The 17,823-nt window shown below is 34.3% G+C and overlaps 1 protein-coding gene across 5 annotated transcripts in view; it reads left to right on the forward strand.

Annotated features, from left to right (window-relative positions):
* LOC137236858 (axin-like) overlaps positions 1 to 17,823 on the forward strand; it is a 1,106,688-nt gene that overhangs the window by 881,650 nt on the left and 207,215 nt on the right. For all 5 annotated transcript variants that reach the window (XM_067759895.1, XM_067759900.1, XM_067759898.1 and 2 more), the window contains 2 exons: positions 14,709 to 14,853; positions 14,917 to 15,228. In XM_067759895.1, coding sequence (XP_067615996.1) covers positions 14,709 to 14,853; positions 14,917 to 15,228 — 457 coding nt within the window. The remainder of the gene's footprint in view (positions 1 to 14,708; positions 14,854 to 14,916; positions 15,229 to 17,823) is intronic.

A 17,823-nucleotide genomic window follows, 5' to 3' on the forward strand; every position in this document is an offset into this window, starting at 1 on the left:
CATTTTTAAACGAAAGCAGAAGTAATAAAATTGAAAAAAAGACATTTTGATTAAATCGCAACTTAATAAAAAATTTTTAAACGGAAGCAGAAGTAATAGACAATACTTAAACATATAATATTAAATAAATTAAAAACTACAGAGATAACTACAAGAAATAAAATTGAGACAAACACAAATAATACTAAAATTTAAAGCTACAAAATTTAACTAAAACGGAGATAAAGGCTTATTAAGCAGAAATAAACGAAAAGGCGTAATTTAGAAAAACACCGAATTTTTACCTAAATCAAACGTAATAAGAATTGAGCGGGTGCTGTACGAAAAAAAAATACACAACGGTGCATTTTGTTAATCCACAAAAATCTAACGGGCTCAACGGCACACAATACCCACTCCACGCACTCAGCAGCAGCGAAACCAGCAGCGACTGCGGCAGCGACCTCGACTCCGGCAGCAGAAACAACTCCGGCACAGCAGCATTGGCGACGACAGCGGCAGCGTTTACGGCAGCAGCACAATAAGTATAACATACATATACGTATTTAACATTTCTTTTGCCTACGGGTATTTTTTCTTTAAACCTATATATGTATGTATATTAAAAATTAAAATTTTGCATTAAATTCGGTGTCTACGCATTCCAATTAAATTAATCTCGGATTCCATATAAATTTTGGATTTTTGACATAACGGTGGTTTATAAAAAACCAATTGAATTTTTTATATAAACGGTGGTTTGTTAAAAACCAATTAAAATTTTTTTTTTTCGATATATGCGGTGGTTCCGTTAAAAACCAAGTAACTTTTTTGACCATATGCGGTGGTTCCGTTAAAAAAAACCAATTCAATTTTTTTTTAATACATACGGTGGTTCCGTTAAAAACCAAATTGAGATTTCTTTTGAATAAAGCGGTGCGCCCGTGAGTACATTTTAAGACTTACCAATTAATAGACATACTTTTGAGCCATTTTAAAATCAATTACTTTTATAGATTTTTCATACAAATTTACTGCAGTTTTAATTAATTCTTCTAATAAATTGTTAAATATTTCTTAAATTTTTTTTCTTTCGCTCTTTTTCCTCAAAAATTTTACTCCAAATATAAATTCAACATTCAAACAAGTGCTTTAGTAATTTCATATGTACAACCTTAGAAGTGGTAGACAAGTGCAAAAAACTTCAGATTCAGAATCCGATTCAGATAAATCAGGCTCAAGCTACGAAAGTTTAGCTTCATCTTCGACCGAAAAAGTCACAAACCAGGAAAATAGATTTTCTTTATCAACAGATTTTCCAGGCTTCGAAAATTCTTCCATTAAAAATTTAACTTCTAATTTAGTTTCAAATCTTACCGATTCAAATAGTGAAATTTTAACTTTTTCTACTTTAAAATCAGATCCTAACGACCCAAATAGTACAAAATTAGTTAACTCTTCTTCTAGCGTAAACCCAGACCTTAACGATCCAATTAGTACAAACGTGGCCTCATCTTCTGCTAATTCAGCTCCAGATCTTAACGATCAAATCATGGCAACACTTGAGGAAAAGAAAATTTTTATTAACACATGTGCTAATTCTATTAGAGAAAACTACAGTGGTGATCCATTAGCACAAAATTGCATTACTTGAACAATTCCCTACTGCAGATTTAACCGATACCATTATAGCGTTCTTAAAATCAAAATTAGAGGGTAAAGCTCGTGAAGCAATACCAACACAAGTAGCTTCAGTCAACGAAATTAAAACAGCTCTACGTAATAGGATCAAACCAGACAACTCGATAGTTGTAGCAGGGAGAATTGCAGCGTTAAATGTTAACGGAAACAATTATACAGATTTCGCCAAAAAAGTTGAAGATTTAGCTGACTCACTTGAGCGGTCTCTTATTATTGAAGGGATCACTCAAACGAAAGCTCATGAAATGGCAGTCGAACAAACTGTTAACGTGTGTCGTCTAAATGCAAAATCAAATTTAGTAAAAACCATTCTAGCCTCAACAGCATTCAGTGATCCGAAAGACGTGGTAGCAAAATTAATTGTAGAACAAAACAATGAAGTAACTGAGCGTCAGGTTTTAGCTTTTCGATCGCGCGGTAACAATACATTCAGAAATTCACGTGGTAGTTATCGAGGTTTTTACCCAAACCGTGGCTATACTGGTTATAGAAATAATAGTTCATTTTCATATAATAGTAACTATAACGGTAACAACAATCAAATATATAGAAATTATAACGGAAATAGATACCAGAATAATAACAATAATAATACGCGTTCAAATACAAATCCTAATTCAAACAATAGTAACAATAGAAACATCAATTCAAGATCCTCAAACAGTAGAGGTCGAAACGCAAACGTTCGCGCTTTAAACGCCAGCGCCCCTCAGGAGCGAACACTGAGGGAGGACGAACTAAGCCAGTAAGCGAACTTCTCTCACCAATAGGCATCTATTGTTTAAATTTAAATTACTCTGATTTCATAGAATTACAACTAAACGAGTCACAAAAATTTTGTTCTTTCCTAGTAGACACTCAAGCGGACATTTCCTTAATAAAAGTATCATGTCTAGACAGTAACATTTCATTAAATACGAACGACATTATTAACATTACCGGTGTCACTTCCAATTCAGTTTCCACTTTAGGTAAAATTACAGCAAATTTAAATTTTTCTAACTTTTCTATTAAACATACTTTACATGTAGTGAATGAAGACTTTAATATTCCATCCGAAGGCATACTGGGTAAAGATTTTCTGAAAATTAACAAATGCATTATTAATTATGAAAGAAATAGTATTTCCTTTTGGGCAGGTAATGAAAAAGTCGCGATACCAATCCTACACGGAACAGAAACCGACAGTTGTATCATTCCTCCAAGATGCTAAATATTCAGACTTTTTGATTTAGGAAATTCACCCGAACCACTTTTCGTGGACTCGCAGGAAATCGAAAAAGGTGTTTTCACAGCTAGGTGCATTGTTAATTCCAGTAACCCAATAATTAAAGTCATAAATACCACAGATGATATAAAGTATGTGAAAAGAAAAAGTATTCGGACAGAAAACCTTTCAAACTACAATGTTTATACAATTAACAAAACAGAAACAGAAGACAAACCTACGAAAAAACTAACTTCGATTTTAAAAAATCAAATACCTCAACATGCTCATAGTAAATTAATTGACCTTTGCATAGATTATGCCGACATTTTCGCTCTTGACACGGACAAAAAGACTTTAAACAACTTTTACGAGCAAAAACTAAGATTGACAGACAACGATCCGGTATATGTTAAAAACTATAGATTGCCATAATCTCAACGCGAAGAAATAAATCGACAAGTAAATAAATTGTTAGACAATGATTTGATTGAACCTAGTTATTCGAATTACAATAGTCCTTTGATTGTAGTCCCAAAGAAAGATACTAATGGTCAAAAAGCATATCGTATGTGCGTAGATTTTCGCGCGGTAAACAAAAAACTCATTGCTGACAAATTTCCACTAGCTAGAGTTGACGATATTTTAGACAATCTTGGCAGGGCAAAATATTTTTCCACATTAGATCTTTTTCAGGATTTCATCAAATACCCTTGCATCCTGATTCTCGTGACATTACGTCTTTCAGCACTGACCGTGGCGCATTTAGATGGAAAGTGATTCCATTCGGCCTAAATATAGCACCAAATTCGTTTTCACGAATGATGACAATAGCTTTTTCGGGTATACCACCCAATGTCGCATTTTTGTACGTCGACGATATTATCGTCATAGGGTGTAGCGAAGCACACCACATTAAAAATCTTTCAAAAGTCTTCGATACTTGTAGATCTTTTAATCTCAAACTTAACCCAAATAAATGCAACTTTTTACGACCAGAAGTTACATTTTTAAGTCATAAATGTTCAGCCAAAGGTTTGTTGCCAGACGACTCTAAAATAAACGCAATTAAAAAGTATACAAAACCGACTGACAAAGACGCGGTACGACGATTTGTCGCGTTTTCAAACTTTTACAGACGGTTTATACCTAACTTTGCGTCTCTGGCAGCGCCTCTGAACCGATTAAGCAGAAAAAGAGTTGAATTCGTATGGGATGTTGAGTGCGAAAGAGCATTTTTATCTTTGAAAGCAGCGTTACTTTCACCAAAATTACTTCAATATCCAGATTTTACTAAACAATTCATTATCACTGTTGATGCTTCCACAACTGGATGTGGCGCTATTTTAAGTCAAGAACAGCAAGGTAGTGATTTACCAATTTGTTTCGCTTCTAAAGCATTTAATAAAGCCGAACAGAAAAAACCTATTATAGAATTAGAGCTTTTAGCTATTTACTTTGCAATCAAGCAATTTCGACCATATGTGTATGGTACCCATTTTATTGTAAAATCAGACCATAGACCTCTAGTATACTTATTCAACATGAAAGACCCATCTTCAAAACTTTCCAGAATAAGACTGGAACTATCTGAATATAACTTTACTATTGTATATATAAAAGGTAAATCAAACGTTTGTGCTGATGCACTATCGCGTATAACAATCGATGAGATTAAAGAAGCTAATAAACAAATTTTGGCAGTACAGACAAGAGCCATGACAAAAAAGGCAAACGACAAAAATTTACATAAGAATACAGACAAAAACGACGAAAAACAACTTACTTTACATGTCTACGACAAATTTTCTTTTAATTTTTCAAAAAAGATTCCACGAATAAGATCTGCAATTACGTACGATAAAAATAATAAAACAACAAATTTAAGAATTTTTGCGCATATTAAACATAAGAAACTCGAGTTACTTAGTTTTGAGCTTGTTAACGAAATAATGACTTTAGAGAAATTACTTTCGAGGCTTGAATCAGAAGCCGGCAAACGCAAAATTAAGCAGATTGAATGGCCTAAAAACGATATTGTGTTCGAACATTACACTATTACAAATTTCAAAAATATTGGAAATAAAATTTTAAAATCATTAGAAATTATATTAACAGATCCAGTGGAGACAGTAACAGATGAAGATACACAATTAAAACTTATGAAAATTTACCATAATGATCCCATTTCCGGTGGACATTGCGGAATGAAAAGACTTTACGCAAAATTGCGAACAAAATTTTATTGGAAGAACATGACTCGTGATATATCGAAATATATCAAAAATTGTAAGGATTGTCTCTTAAACAAGGTTAAACCTAAAACAAAAGAAAAACTTGTTTTAACACCAACTCCTTGCAAACCATTTGATATACTAGTAATTGACACAATAGGACCCCTACCTGAGTCCAAATATGGTAACAAGTTCGCACTTACCATGATTTGCGACATGACTAAATATCTGGTAACAGTCGCTGTACCAGACAAATCGGCAAAAACAATCGCTTCAGCTATTTTTGAAGGATTCATTTTAACTTACGGCACAATGAATGCCATAAAATCAGATTTAGGTACTGAATTTAAAAATGAATTATTTGAAGAATTAACTAAACTTTTAAATATCCAACATAATTTTTCAACTGCATACCATCATGAAACTGTTGGCACGATTGAACGTAATCATAGAGTTTTTAATGAATACTTGCGTGCATATTTAAAAGACATTTTTTCTGATTGGGATGTTTATTTAAAATATTTTACCTTGCTACACAACACTACGAGTAGCACAGTTTTCGACAATCAATTTTCGCCTTACGAATTAGTCTTTGGGAAAAAGGCAACTTTGCCTAATGAATTGACAAAAGAAACAATTGACCCAATTTATAATGTCGAAAACTACGCCAAAGAAGTTAAGTTTAGGATGCAGAAAACGCACAAAATGGCACAAAACCTAATTAATAAAAATAAATCACAAAGTAAAAATCTTTACGATAAAACGGCACGACCTTTAATTGTAAAAATCGGAGATAGAGTACTTTTACAAAAAGAACCACATCATAAACATGAAAATATTTATCAAGGTCCGTTTATTATAACTAAAATTAACGAACCTAACGTAACTATTTTCTATGAAGTCAAAAAAAAAGAAAAAGTGGTACATAAAAACCGCCTTAGTAAAGTAAATTAACATTACTTTAATACCTTGATAAAACGTTAAATTCCATTGAAAAATAAATCCAAAATTTTCTTACTAGAATTTAAGCAGCAACGAAGGCAAAAAATTGTTAACCAAAAAAAAAAAAGCACAAAATTTTGTATATTCAAAATACATATTTAATATGTAACACAAGATGTAAAACTTTAAATTGAATATGGAAAACAAAAATATTTACAAAAAAAGAAACATTCAACACATTTTGTCGTAAATTAAAATATTATTAATATTTATACCTTTCATTTAAGTTACAATGAACTATAAAAATGTAACAAAAATTTAACTGCTCGATGTATAAAATCTTTTTCAATTATTAATAAAAATGGTTCCGAACCAACGAATTAAAAAGGGGAGGAACACCCTAAAATAAATATATTCGTTTGTTCGCAACAATTTTTATAAGTTTTTGGCCAAAGAAGAATGTGACAAAATTGATCACTTTGTCAATTCTGCCATGGCTACGATATGGAGGCGGCGTCCTCCAAGATAGCCATATCCGAGCAGGGAACGCCACATGGCGTTCATCCCAAGACCACGAACAGTCAACCGAAGGTACGTAACAGTTCAAATATACATCCGACTTTTTAAAATTTTTGGAAAATAAAGGATACATGTATATAGCTAGGGAAAATTTGGTAAAATTTTGTAAAGTTGTAAGAAAAGTGTGTGTTTTTTACTCCTTGCAAATGAGTTTCAAGTTTAGACATATACCAAAAGAAACATAATTAAATTATTGTACTTTTGATAGTACTGTCAATCGAATCAAAAAGTTGTATCCCAAAATTTTGTATATTTTAGAAAAACAACTCTGTAGTAAGAAATTGGTTTGCAAAGTTATACAAGTATTTTTCATTCATTTGTTAAAAATAACTGACTGGCTCTCTGATAAATATCAAAGTTTATTAAATCGAGTGATCAAAAAGCTAATAAGTCCTTTATTAAATAATAGAATTAAAAAGATACTTATCACAATAATCCTTAGTTTTAATTGATTTGAAAAATTTAGCTTATCGATTAATTGGTTTTTAATGGAATTGCCCTTTTGAAAGCTCGACCTAATATTTTTTTTGGTATTTTGGAGCTTTTTTAGGTATTTTTTTGGGTATTTTGGTAAACATTTTGGGCATTTTTTAGACATAAAATTTTTCCGATATGGCATCCCTACAAAAATACAACCCTGTGTTATGGGAAATTTTCAGTTAGAGAGGTGCAACTATGCATTTTTCCTTATGGCACTTTGGTATAAGTGCGAGAAGGATGCTCGATCACACGTACACGACTCGCTCAAGGGGAAAATGGATAAAATCCGCACACTGCCTATACAAAATTATCCATTTTTTTATCCATTTTTTTACTCAGTCATTATCCAGTTTTTGACGCAGTTTTGGTTGGCAGGGTTCTAACTACAATCTCCAAAGACAATACAAATAATTTTTATATTCATTCAGAAAATTAATATGTAAAATGCAAAGCTAATTAGAAAATTAGATTTACTGCAAAGTATGTATGTATACAGTTGCAACGCTTCAATCATTCATCCTCAGCAATCTCAATTCAACGACGCCCACAAAAACAATTGTTCTATGACCCCGATATTAGCAAACGAAAAGATCGAATGGTGTTTAATTCCGCGGGCAAGTCCTCACTTCGTAGATATTTGGGAAGCAGGTGTAAAATCATAAAAACCCCACCTAAGAAGAGTCATTCCCAGCAAACACAGTTTCTAACGGTAGAGAAATATTGTCATCACTCATCCTTAGTGTTATAAAAAAAAATAATAATCGAGAAAAGTTGAGTGAAAATATTGGTAGTTGCAAAATAAGTTTTTTACTCGTTATAACCAAAAGTAGTAAGTGAAAATTAATAATAAAAAAAAAGTTAGAGGGAAAGTGAGCAAACTGTTGCCATGATATTTGACTGGCATTATGAAGAAAATGTGTCTCCATCCAAGTCTTATATCAACCCAGATCTAACTTCCGAAGGACTAAGTGGCAGCTAAAATTTCCTTAAGCTAGGTTTTGGATTTTTATGAATATTCATATTAAGTATATAAGCTTATAGCCCATTAAAGGTATTTGAAATAATAAAGCAATGAAAATTGAATTGATTCTAAATAATTGAATTCAATTGCGCTTCAATTTAAGACTCACATTCGAAACCAATTGGAACTCGACGTTAGAATTTGATTAGAATTCTAACCCCTTTATCGACATCTAGAACAAAGTATCCTTTTGTTTTTATTATATTCTGTATGTTATTTAATCCTAATTGTGTGGAATGTTTTAGGCGCACTTTGAAAGCTTAGTAACATTTTTTGGATTTTTACAGTATTTGCTTTAATTAGAAATACTTCCGCTGTTACTATTATATCAATATTATCATCTGTATTAAATTAGCGAGACTTGCTCGTATTGCTTTATACAGTTGTTTTTGTTATTGATATTAGAGAAAAATTGCAAAGTTTACAAACGGCGGTGGCTACTAGGACATGTTTCTGAATTTCACTTCTTCAAAGTATTGCCTTTTTGTTGCTATTCCTTTTATTCACCATTTAGGCACATACCAATTCTGTATGTTATTTAATCCTTTTTTTCGAGAATGCTATACATCTCGACAGTTTCTCAAATCGTCTTCTAATCTTCTACCTTAGAGAAATTCATTAGAGTACGATTCGTTTTCTAATCGCTATCTAACCTAAATATTAGCTGGGTTGCTGAATCCAAATTCACTTTTGAATAGAAGCAGTACTGAATTCACGAGCATTGTATACACTAGGATCGGAAATAGAATAAAACAACGTTCTGACGCCTTAGACCGTTGGAAAATTATTCAAAAGTTAAAGAGAGACTTTTGCACTATAGACACATGCACTATAGACAAATGACTTCTATGACATTCAGAGCGGAATGCAATCTTAAGTTTAATTATTAAGCTACTAATAATAGTCTTCGTATTTTATAATTTAATTAAAGTTGACTTTGTTCACTTATAACAGAGTTGTTAAGGAATGCAATCCATACATTCCCATTACTGGACTATCACTTTTAGATCGCAGCCTTTATTTTTTGTTTTTGGAATAGTGAATACATTTTTAGTCATTACTCCTTTTAGTCCGGACTTATCCGAAGCTTGTTGTTGCTATTCATTGGGGTATGGTTTCACATGGCGCGTCCCAAGTCCAGCTCACAACCCGCTCAGTGGGGATGAAAATATTATTTGCACGTTTATATAGTGATGCGCTTGCATCCACACCTCGTGATGGACAGACGCTGCCGATAAAAGATCCCCCAGCTAGCTCTTAAACCAAGTATGTCAGAGTGGCCTGGCTATGTTGTCGCCTTCTCACATTAGCTCACCACTAAACGGATGTTCAGTGGCTACCCAGAGGATACTTGGCCGCAAGCGACCGGAAGTAGTGAGCTGCTCGAAGCGCATGAAAAAGAATCGTTCTGGCCATCCCCAGGTGAATGGCGGTCAGAAGCTTTCCCCACTTTCGTGGACTTCTACACACGGTTCCACTCCACGCTCTGGAATAATCTTATATAAAAGCGTGCAATTACTGGCGAATGTTGATGACATTGATATCATCGGCCTGAACACCTAAGTTCTGCTTACTCCAAACTCGAAAAAGAAGCGGTAAAGAGGGTTTTGCTGGTGAATGAGGACAAAACAAAGTACCAGCTGTCATCGAGCGAAGAGTCAGCGCATAGCCGCCTTGGCAACCAATCTACTGTTGGCAGCCATAATTTCGAAATAGTAAAGGACTTCGTTTATTTGGGAACCAGCATAAACACTAACAACCACATTAACTCTGAAATCCAGCGAAGATTCACTTGCCAATAAATGATACTTCGGACTAGGTAGGCAATTGAAGAGTAAAGTCCTCTCCCGGCAAAAGAAAATGCTCTACAAGTCTCTTATCGTACCCGTCCTGCTATATGGTGCAGAAGCATGGACCATGACAACATCAGATGAAACGGCTCAGGGGTGTTCGAGAGAAAATTTCTTCGAAAGCTTTATGGACTTCTACGCTTTGGCGATGGCAAGTACCGAAAAAGATTTAATGATGAGCTGTACGAGCTTTACGCAGACATCAACATAGTCCAGCGAATTAAAATGCAGCGGCTACGCTGACTATTCTATGTTATGCGAATGAAAGCTGACGCTGCGGCATATACGCAGTTAAAAGGAAAGCCAATGGGATCACCTACTTCACAATGGATAAATTGGAACGAGAACCACGATTACTTACGAAGTATTTCGACGATTTATTCGCGATAGACAACGAAGATGAAATAGAAAAATACTTGACGCGCTGAACAATTTTGACAAAAATATAAAGTTTACAGTAGAAATTGAAAAGGAAGGAAAGTTAACTTATTTAGACTCTGAAGTAAATATACGAGGAAATCAATTAACCTTCATAAGTTCTTCAAAAATATTGACGTTCAAGTTCTTTGGGTCAAATTAGACCCAAGCGGTAAAGTTGTGGCATAGAACTAATTCAACATATTACAATGTTGTATAAAATATAGCATATTATATTTAGCTAAAATTAATAAATATTTTAGACTTTTAACAGCATTTATTTCAATCTTTTTCTTTTTGATTTCGCAAAACTAAGCAAGAAACACATATTTAAATAGAGTGTATGGAATAAAAATATAATATGAATTATTTAAATTCACGAAAAAAATAAAATTGAATTCATGGCAAAATTATATCTAGATAATTCAAGTTTTTAATTATTACATCGGTTACATAAAACAATCGTTTTAGAATGCTCCTTACATACAAAGGATTCACAACTGGTACAGACTAATCCAGTTTTATTATCTGTCTTCTGGCATAGTTGGCATCGACGTCTTTTTGTTGTACTTTTGTCTGGTCTTAACTCCGATCTTGCTAAAATAGACGGCTGTTGATCGTGTTGATCCAAATCTTGAATTCTATTAACGATTTCCCGAGAAAATTTAGCCCTTGGTAACGTTTCTCTTTTTTTTATAAAAGGCGCTGTAAGCTGGAGGCCTACGTTTTCCAAGAAGTGCCGGCGTTTGGAAAAAGAGTTTTCGTTATAGCCATTATTAACCGATGTAAATAAAATAAAAGCATTATACGCTGATATGTCAATCATATTGCTAAATACAACTTGGGGCCATAGGTTTGTCTTTCTTTTGCAAGTATAACAGGACACAACTTTATCTAGCGTATCTACACCACCTTTACACTTGTTATAATCCAATATTATTTGAGGTTTTTTGTCTTCGCGATCACTTACTTCTGAGCTATGATGCAAAGTGCTAAACAGAAGCACCAGTCTATTTTTCTTTGGGATGTAAGATAGCAGGGTGGTATTTTCTGTAAAACAAAATGTCGAAGAATAAAGAAGCCTTCCTTTAGTTGTTACTAACTCGGGCGGCAACTCAGGCTTATTTTTCGAATGGTTCCAACTAAAGTAATGTGTTTTCCCAGTAGTTTTTGTCCTAGTTGATAAGATGTGAAAAAACTGTCTGCAGTCACATTATGCCCTTTAAGTCCAGCTGTCAAATCAAGAACTACACACATACCTTGGTTTTTTTCGGACATGGCTCCTATATCTTTGCCTGTATACGGTTGGATACTCCAGGCATAACTAGTAACCGCATCACAAAGAACCCAAAATTGTATCCCATATTTTGCTGCTTTTGATGGTATGTATTGTCGGAATGGGCATCTTCCTCTAAATGCTACCAGCTGCTCATCGATTGTTATATCTTGTGAAGGGTTATAAAGTTTGGGCAACAAGTCAACCCACTGATTCCACAGTTCACGTATCGAAGAAAACTTGTCTACCATTCTCCGTTGGTTACGCGTGTCTCTATTGTCGAACCTTATCACTCTTGAAATGACTTTGAACCTTTTCAATGGCATAATTGCTCCAAATGTGGGTCTTTCTCTTTCAGGGTGCCATAAACTTTCGGTACTTTCATTGTTTCTCCGATACACTCCAGCTAACAAAAGTAAACCAATAAATGCGAACATTTCAATTTCGTCGATGCCGGTCCAATGATCACCGTTTCGTTTCGTTTCAATACGTTTTCCTTCAATGTTTGTGCATCTCAAAATAGTGCCCATCACAGGAGTTGGGAAGAATAATTGAAAGCTTGACATCTCTTCCTCAGTAATTCTTGAAGAGGCGTAGCGAATCACACTAGGAATTTTATTGATAACATTTTCCATGGAAGCTCATCCATATCTATTGTTACAAGGTGCCTTTGAATATCTTATTTGTCCATTTTTTGAAACGATGTCCTCAGTGAAAATATTTTCGTTATTACTTTGACTATCACTTTCACTATCTGACGACTCAGCGTATTCAATGTTATCTTCACTTTCTGAACAAGATTACAATTCGTCTGATACTTCATTCAATAGGACCTCTATTTCACTATCTTTTATTTTCTTTGAAGCCATTTTTCTTAGCGTTCAAATTTATTCGCGTTACTCTTTCCGTGTTTATTTTACTACTGTATCAGTACTGCAAGGAAACATTTTTAGTTCACTCACAAACCTATAATCTGGGGATTCCCCGATATAAAAACACAAACGCAATAAAAGGAAGCGAGACAAACATATGTCTATAAGCGTTTGTTTTGAATTTATAGACGTGAGAATAGCGGAAGTTCGCCATGAGAGTAGATTAGAACAAAACAAAAATAATAGTGCGCTTACAATGGGTCAAACTTGACTATATTTGACACTATTTGTAAAAAATTGTATATCAATAAAAGTAGTAAATATAGGAGTTCAAAATCATTAGTATATTTGTGGCTTCTAAAATGAATAAAAGTCATAAAATATGAAAAACTATATCCTCAAACTTTTCCGGAAAAAACGATTTTCTTCCTAAAATGGGTCAAATATGACCCGAAGACCTTTAAAGGTTAAAGCTGAAGTGGTATAAGAAACCAACGTCATTGGGACGAATTATAAACTATAATTCCAAACATCCAAAGTCAATGGTTATGAATACAGCGATGGGCTGTATACGACGAATGTTGCAGACTTTGGACCAGGTTTACCACAAAGAAGTACAAAACGGGATATTTTCACTATTAAGAAACAATGATTTTCCGACACAGACTGTAAAATTACTACCTAAAGGGGTTAATTCTGTCAACAGTCAACAAAAATCTGAAAAAGTATTCACATACAGGTCTAAAGCTTATGTACCTCAACTGTCGGAGCGGCTAGCAAAATCCGACTGCTACAGTAGAGAAAAAACACAAACCGGCGAACGCATTAAAACATATTTTCAAGGAAAGAAAATCGAAAATACCACAAACGGAAAAAAGCAATGTAGTGTACGAAATTTCATGTAGAGGAAATGGAGAAAATAGGTGCAGTAGCGTATGTGTGGGCGCAACACAGTTAAAATTAAGGACCAGACTGTCACAACATAAGGAAATTGGAAAAAAGAATTCAATTATAACGAAAGGTTTCACGAATATAATAAGAAGTATTTTTTAAAACAAAGTGTTCCAGCAAATGTTTTCGGTGTGGGGAATTATGTAGTGATACAAAATTTCGCCTCTACTGCTGGGACTAATAAAAAATGCATCGCTAAGTACAAAGGCCGCTATGAGATTTCCAAAAACTACCAAGCGATCGGTATGCTTTGAAAAATTTTCAGGTAACGCAAATATCATATAACGGTGTGGTTGAAGCGAATCGATAACGTATGTGGATAACACCGACATACGTAATGTATGTCCTGCATGCGATGTATCCTCACATGACACCAACCATCTTCTCAATTTTAATGTAGACCCTACGCCTCCAGCACGAATCTCCCTATGGTCCCCCCTGTTGAAACAGCCAGTTTCCTTGGACTCCCGTTAGAGGTTGATTACAATTTGTGAATGGTCGTCATTGAATGGGGCGAAGCACTGTTAACACAACAACAACCAGAGGTTGAATCGGATTCCTTGCTAGCGAATAAGCACAGTGACACGAAGAAGGTGACGGAAATTGACAGGTAGGCCAAGTTGTAATACTGTATTGTAAAATAAATTAAAATACTGTGTAAAGGTTTTGGAGTTTAGACACAGAAAGCTTTGTATATCTTGTGAACATATCCCAACGAGAGAGTGTAAATGTAGGCGTATTACTGGTGCTACAAATACTTACTTTAGAATTAAGGATGTAGCGAAGAAGGAATTCAACTCTATCGTTGATTAAGGAGCTTCAAGAAATCATGTGTCTTGCATTGACATCACATTAGGGGCGATTTCATGGTCACCGCTGTTGTTTAAAAAGTGTCCCAGCTCTGAAGGCGGGACCGTCTTTTTAACATAAGCTTCATATTAGCGGGCGGACTTTTACAACTTTTTTTTGTGACCCGGTCTATTGGGCTGCTGCCTGCTTCAGCTTCAATATTTAGTATAGAGATTTCATATATGAGCAAGAAAAAGTGAAGGAGAATGGGATAGAGGGTGAAGGATGGAAACGGGTCTCACTTTTTATATCATGGCAAACCAATTTTCGGACAGAACAAAGGTCGCCGGGTACTCTAGTGTATTAAGTGTTAAATACTTGTTTGTAAAATTTTTCCTTTTCTATTTTAGGGGGCCACTCTATGAAACACTCTAAATCAATGCCTGATCACAGTTCCTCGTCTAGAAAGCTAACGAATAAATGGCCTTCCACCAACACGGATAGCGGAATCAGTATTTTCTCAGCCGATACTCTTATAAAGTACAAAGATGCTAGGTAAAATTAAAATTTTCTGTTTTTTGTATGTACGTACGTAATTGTGTGTAATGGTATTTGAAGTTCGCGGTCTGGATCTAATACGACATCAAAGTCTGAAGAGGTAAAAAGAAGACTGGAAGATGGGACCAGAAGATCTCGTCGCTCCACACAACAACTATCGCAGCAACCACCATCGCTTAGTAGCAGTAGTAGTGGTAGCAGTAGTGTGCATCATCAACCACAACCACCACCGCTCCCTGCGAAACCACTGGAAACCACAACTGTCGTATTCTCTTTCTGTGACGAAGAATATCCATATAGAACGAAAATTCCAGGATCGGAACCAACCTTGAAACAGTTTAAGGACTACTTGCCTAAAAAGGGCAACTTCAGGTAAGTTAAACACGTTATATACATAACGAAAACACAAATAGTCATGGAATGACCCATTTCAAAATGAGGGTTTAGTTCGGTTCTGGTTTGTGTATCGTTTTTCAGAAGTATTTTTAGATTTACATGAGTATGTTTCACAACTGAATGATAGTGAATAAGGGCCGATGAAGAAAATTGTACTAAACCGTATTGTTTAAGGAATAACGCTTATTAAAAAACACTACGTGGAGAAATTTCATCACAAGACTCATGTTGTGGTTGCCCAGAACCGTTATTTAAACTAAATTTCTTACTCTACATGCACATAAATCTACTTATCTACGTACTAAATTAGTGCATAGCAAACTATGTTTATACCTCACTCCTAATACATTCCTTGTTATGCTATCTGTAAACAAAAGAGAGAACGATGTCTCAAATAAGTATACACGTGCTCTGCTTATCGGTATTTTTGGTTCTGTTTCACATATTTTAAATACTATATGCAGCAAGGTAAGGAATCATACGAAAGGATCACTTTTAAATGATTGTGTATCTGTCGCATGGTTTTGGGTAAAGTAAGAGAGTGTGATCTATTCTGGTTTTTCTATTAGCTTTTTAATCGATAGTTTTCATAGTTTTCGCTGCATCGCTAATTGAAAAGCGAAAAAAATTTACAGTTACCTTAGTAAAAATAAATATTTGTTTGAAGAGTCGCTCAATTTGCACGAATTTGATTGTAGATGTGGTAAATAATAATGTATAATTACAGTACGGAATACTTGTAAGCGTAAGGGTTTACCAAATAAGGAAAATAAAGAACGCTAAGAAAGATGGGAACCTAAATGCACAGAAATTAATGAATATAAGTGCGAAATTTTGCAAAAAAATCGAAAACCACTGCGAAAATAAGCTTATCAATAACTTCTTATTAAATCCTTTAAGAAACAGTGAGTATCAAAACAAAGGTCAAAGATGTTGACATTAGGAAAACAGGGAGCACCAGAAATCGATATCTGTTTTTGCAAATAGCACTGACAAAAAAAGTATTCATACCTACTTAGTATCTGACCGAAAGTATCAATACTTACATTTACCATAAGTATCGATACTTAACATTTACAAATGGGGTTGACATCTAAAGCACCTCCAAAAATATCGGGATAATATTAAGCGACGCCTATTATTTTTAAGAATTTATGAACTTAACTCCTCTTGACCTCGGAAACAATAACCTGGAGGCGGAAATCCAAAATTTCACTTCTGACAAGAGATATTTGTGAAAAATTGTTGCAAGTTGTTATGTTCTGGTTTTAAGTTTCATGCTGTTGTTGTTGTGGGAAAATACTGTAGATGCGTAGCCGATGTTGGACCGTGTAATGCTGTTGTTGTGGAGAAATACTGTAGATGCGTAGCCGATGGTGGACTGACACAGTTTTATTTTTTAAAGCGCGGTTTAGAGTGTTCCGGGTAAAATTTTATATATCCGCTTTCGGAATATTAGCCGTGTTTTTTTACACGTGTCTACGTTTGCGTAAAAAAACGCTTATCCTCGCTTAGATAACGGTTTAGGAGACCCATCTAGCGGCAGTTGTTGAATAAGCGCAGACACAAACCTCTGGTGGCCATAGTGTATAACAAATAGCTGAATCTGCTGCAATGAATAGTGGACACACACCATTTTTAGAGGTGATACGTAGAATTAGTGTTGAGGTGAAACATAGACACATATTTCAGTTGCATCTGAGTATTAGGCGTATTGAAATTTAGTAGTACTAATTTTATGTGCAGCAATTTCAGAAGAGTAGATAACGTTTAACGCTCAGCAGTCCACATAAAGTTTAAGCGTAAACGTACATAGATGTAAAAAAACAGGGCTATTGATACTGACATCAAAGCAATTCTTTTGAAGCCACATGCTTATATAAAGTTCACTTGTGCTTGTATCTTTGTTTATACCAGAGATCTGCTTTGAGTACTAATCAAACTAGTGCACTTAGTCATGAGCAGCGGTGGGCAGTGTTGCCAGAAAAAAAATTTCTTTGGTAGCCCCAAAAGAAAGAGCTAAATTTCTTCAAGAAAATCCAAACCCCTTTGCAAAAAGAATATGTATATTTTTCAATGTAAGTTTTCACATTTATTTCAAATCAAACTTAAACAAAGTTAAAAAAAGTTACAGTAAACTAACAAAAAAAAAAACCTAAATAAGGTTCAAGAGAGGTACATAAGTAATACTGTTTTTATAGTTCATTTTATATTTTTTAATAACAAAAATACGTTGTTTATTTCAGCGTCATGAGAGCATTTATTAGCCTTTTAAGACCACTTCTTTTTGTCAGAAGCGAATTCAACATAACTAAACTCATTTTGTTTCTGTATTTGCTTTTAATCAAACTCATGTTTGAAAACGTTCTTGCAACTTCAGCACTACTTAGTGGCAGCACAAAATCGGCAAGCTTTTGGAATTATACTGTTTAACATCAAACCAAAAACTTAATGTTGATGTCACATTTTTCCGATTTCGGAGATAGATATTTTTCCACTGCATTTGTAATCTCGTTAGTTCATCAGTGCTATACTTGTTTTTTTTTTTTTTTCATTTGTGAAATATGAAAA

Source organism: Eurosta solidaginis, chromosome 1 (genome assembly GCF_040869045.1).
Source record: "Eurosta solidaginis isolate ZX-2024a chromosome 1, ASM4086904v1, whole genome shotgun sequence".
Taxonomy (NCBI): Eukaryota; Metazoa; Arthropoda; class Insecta; order Diptera; family Tephritidae; genus Eurosta; species Eurosta solidaginis.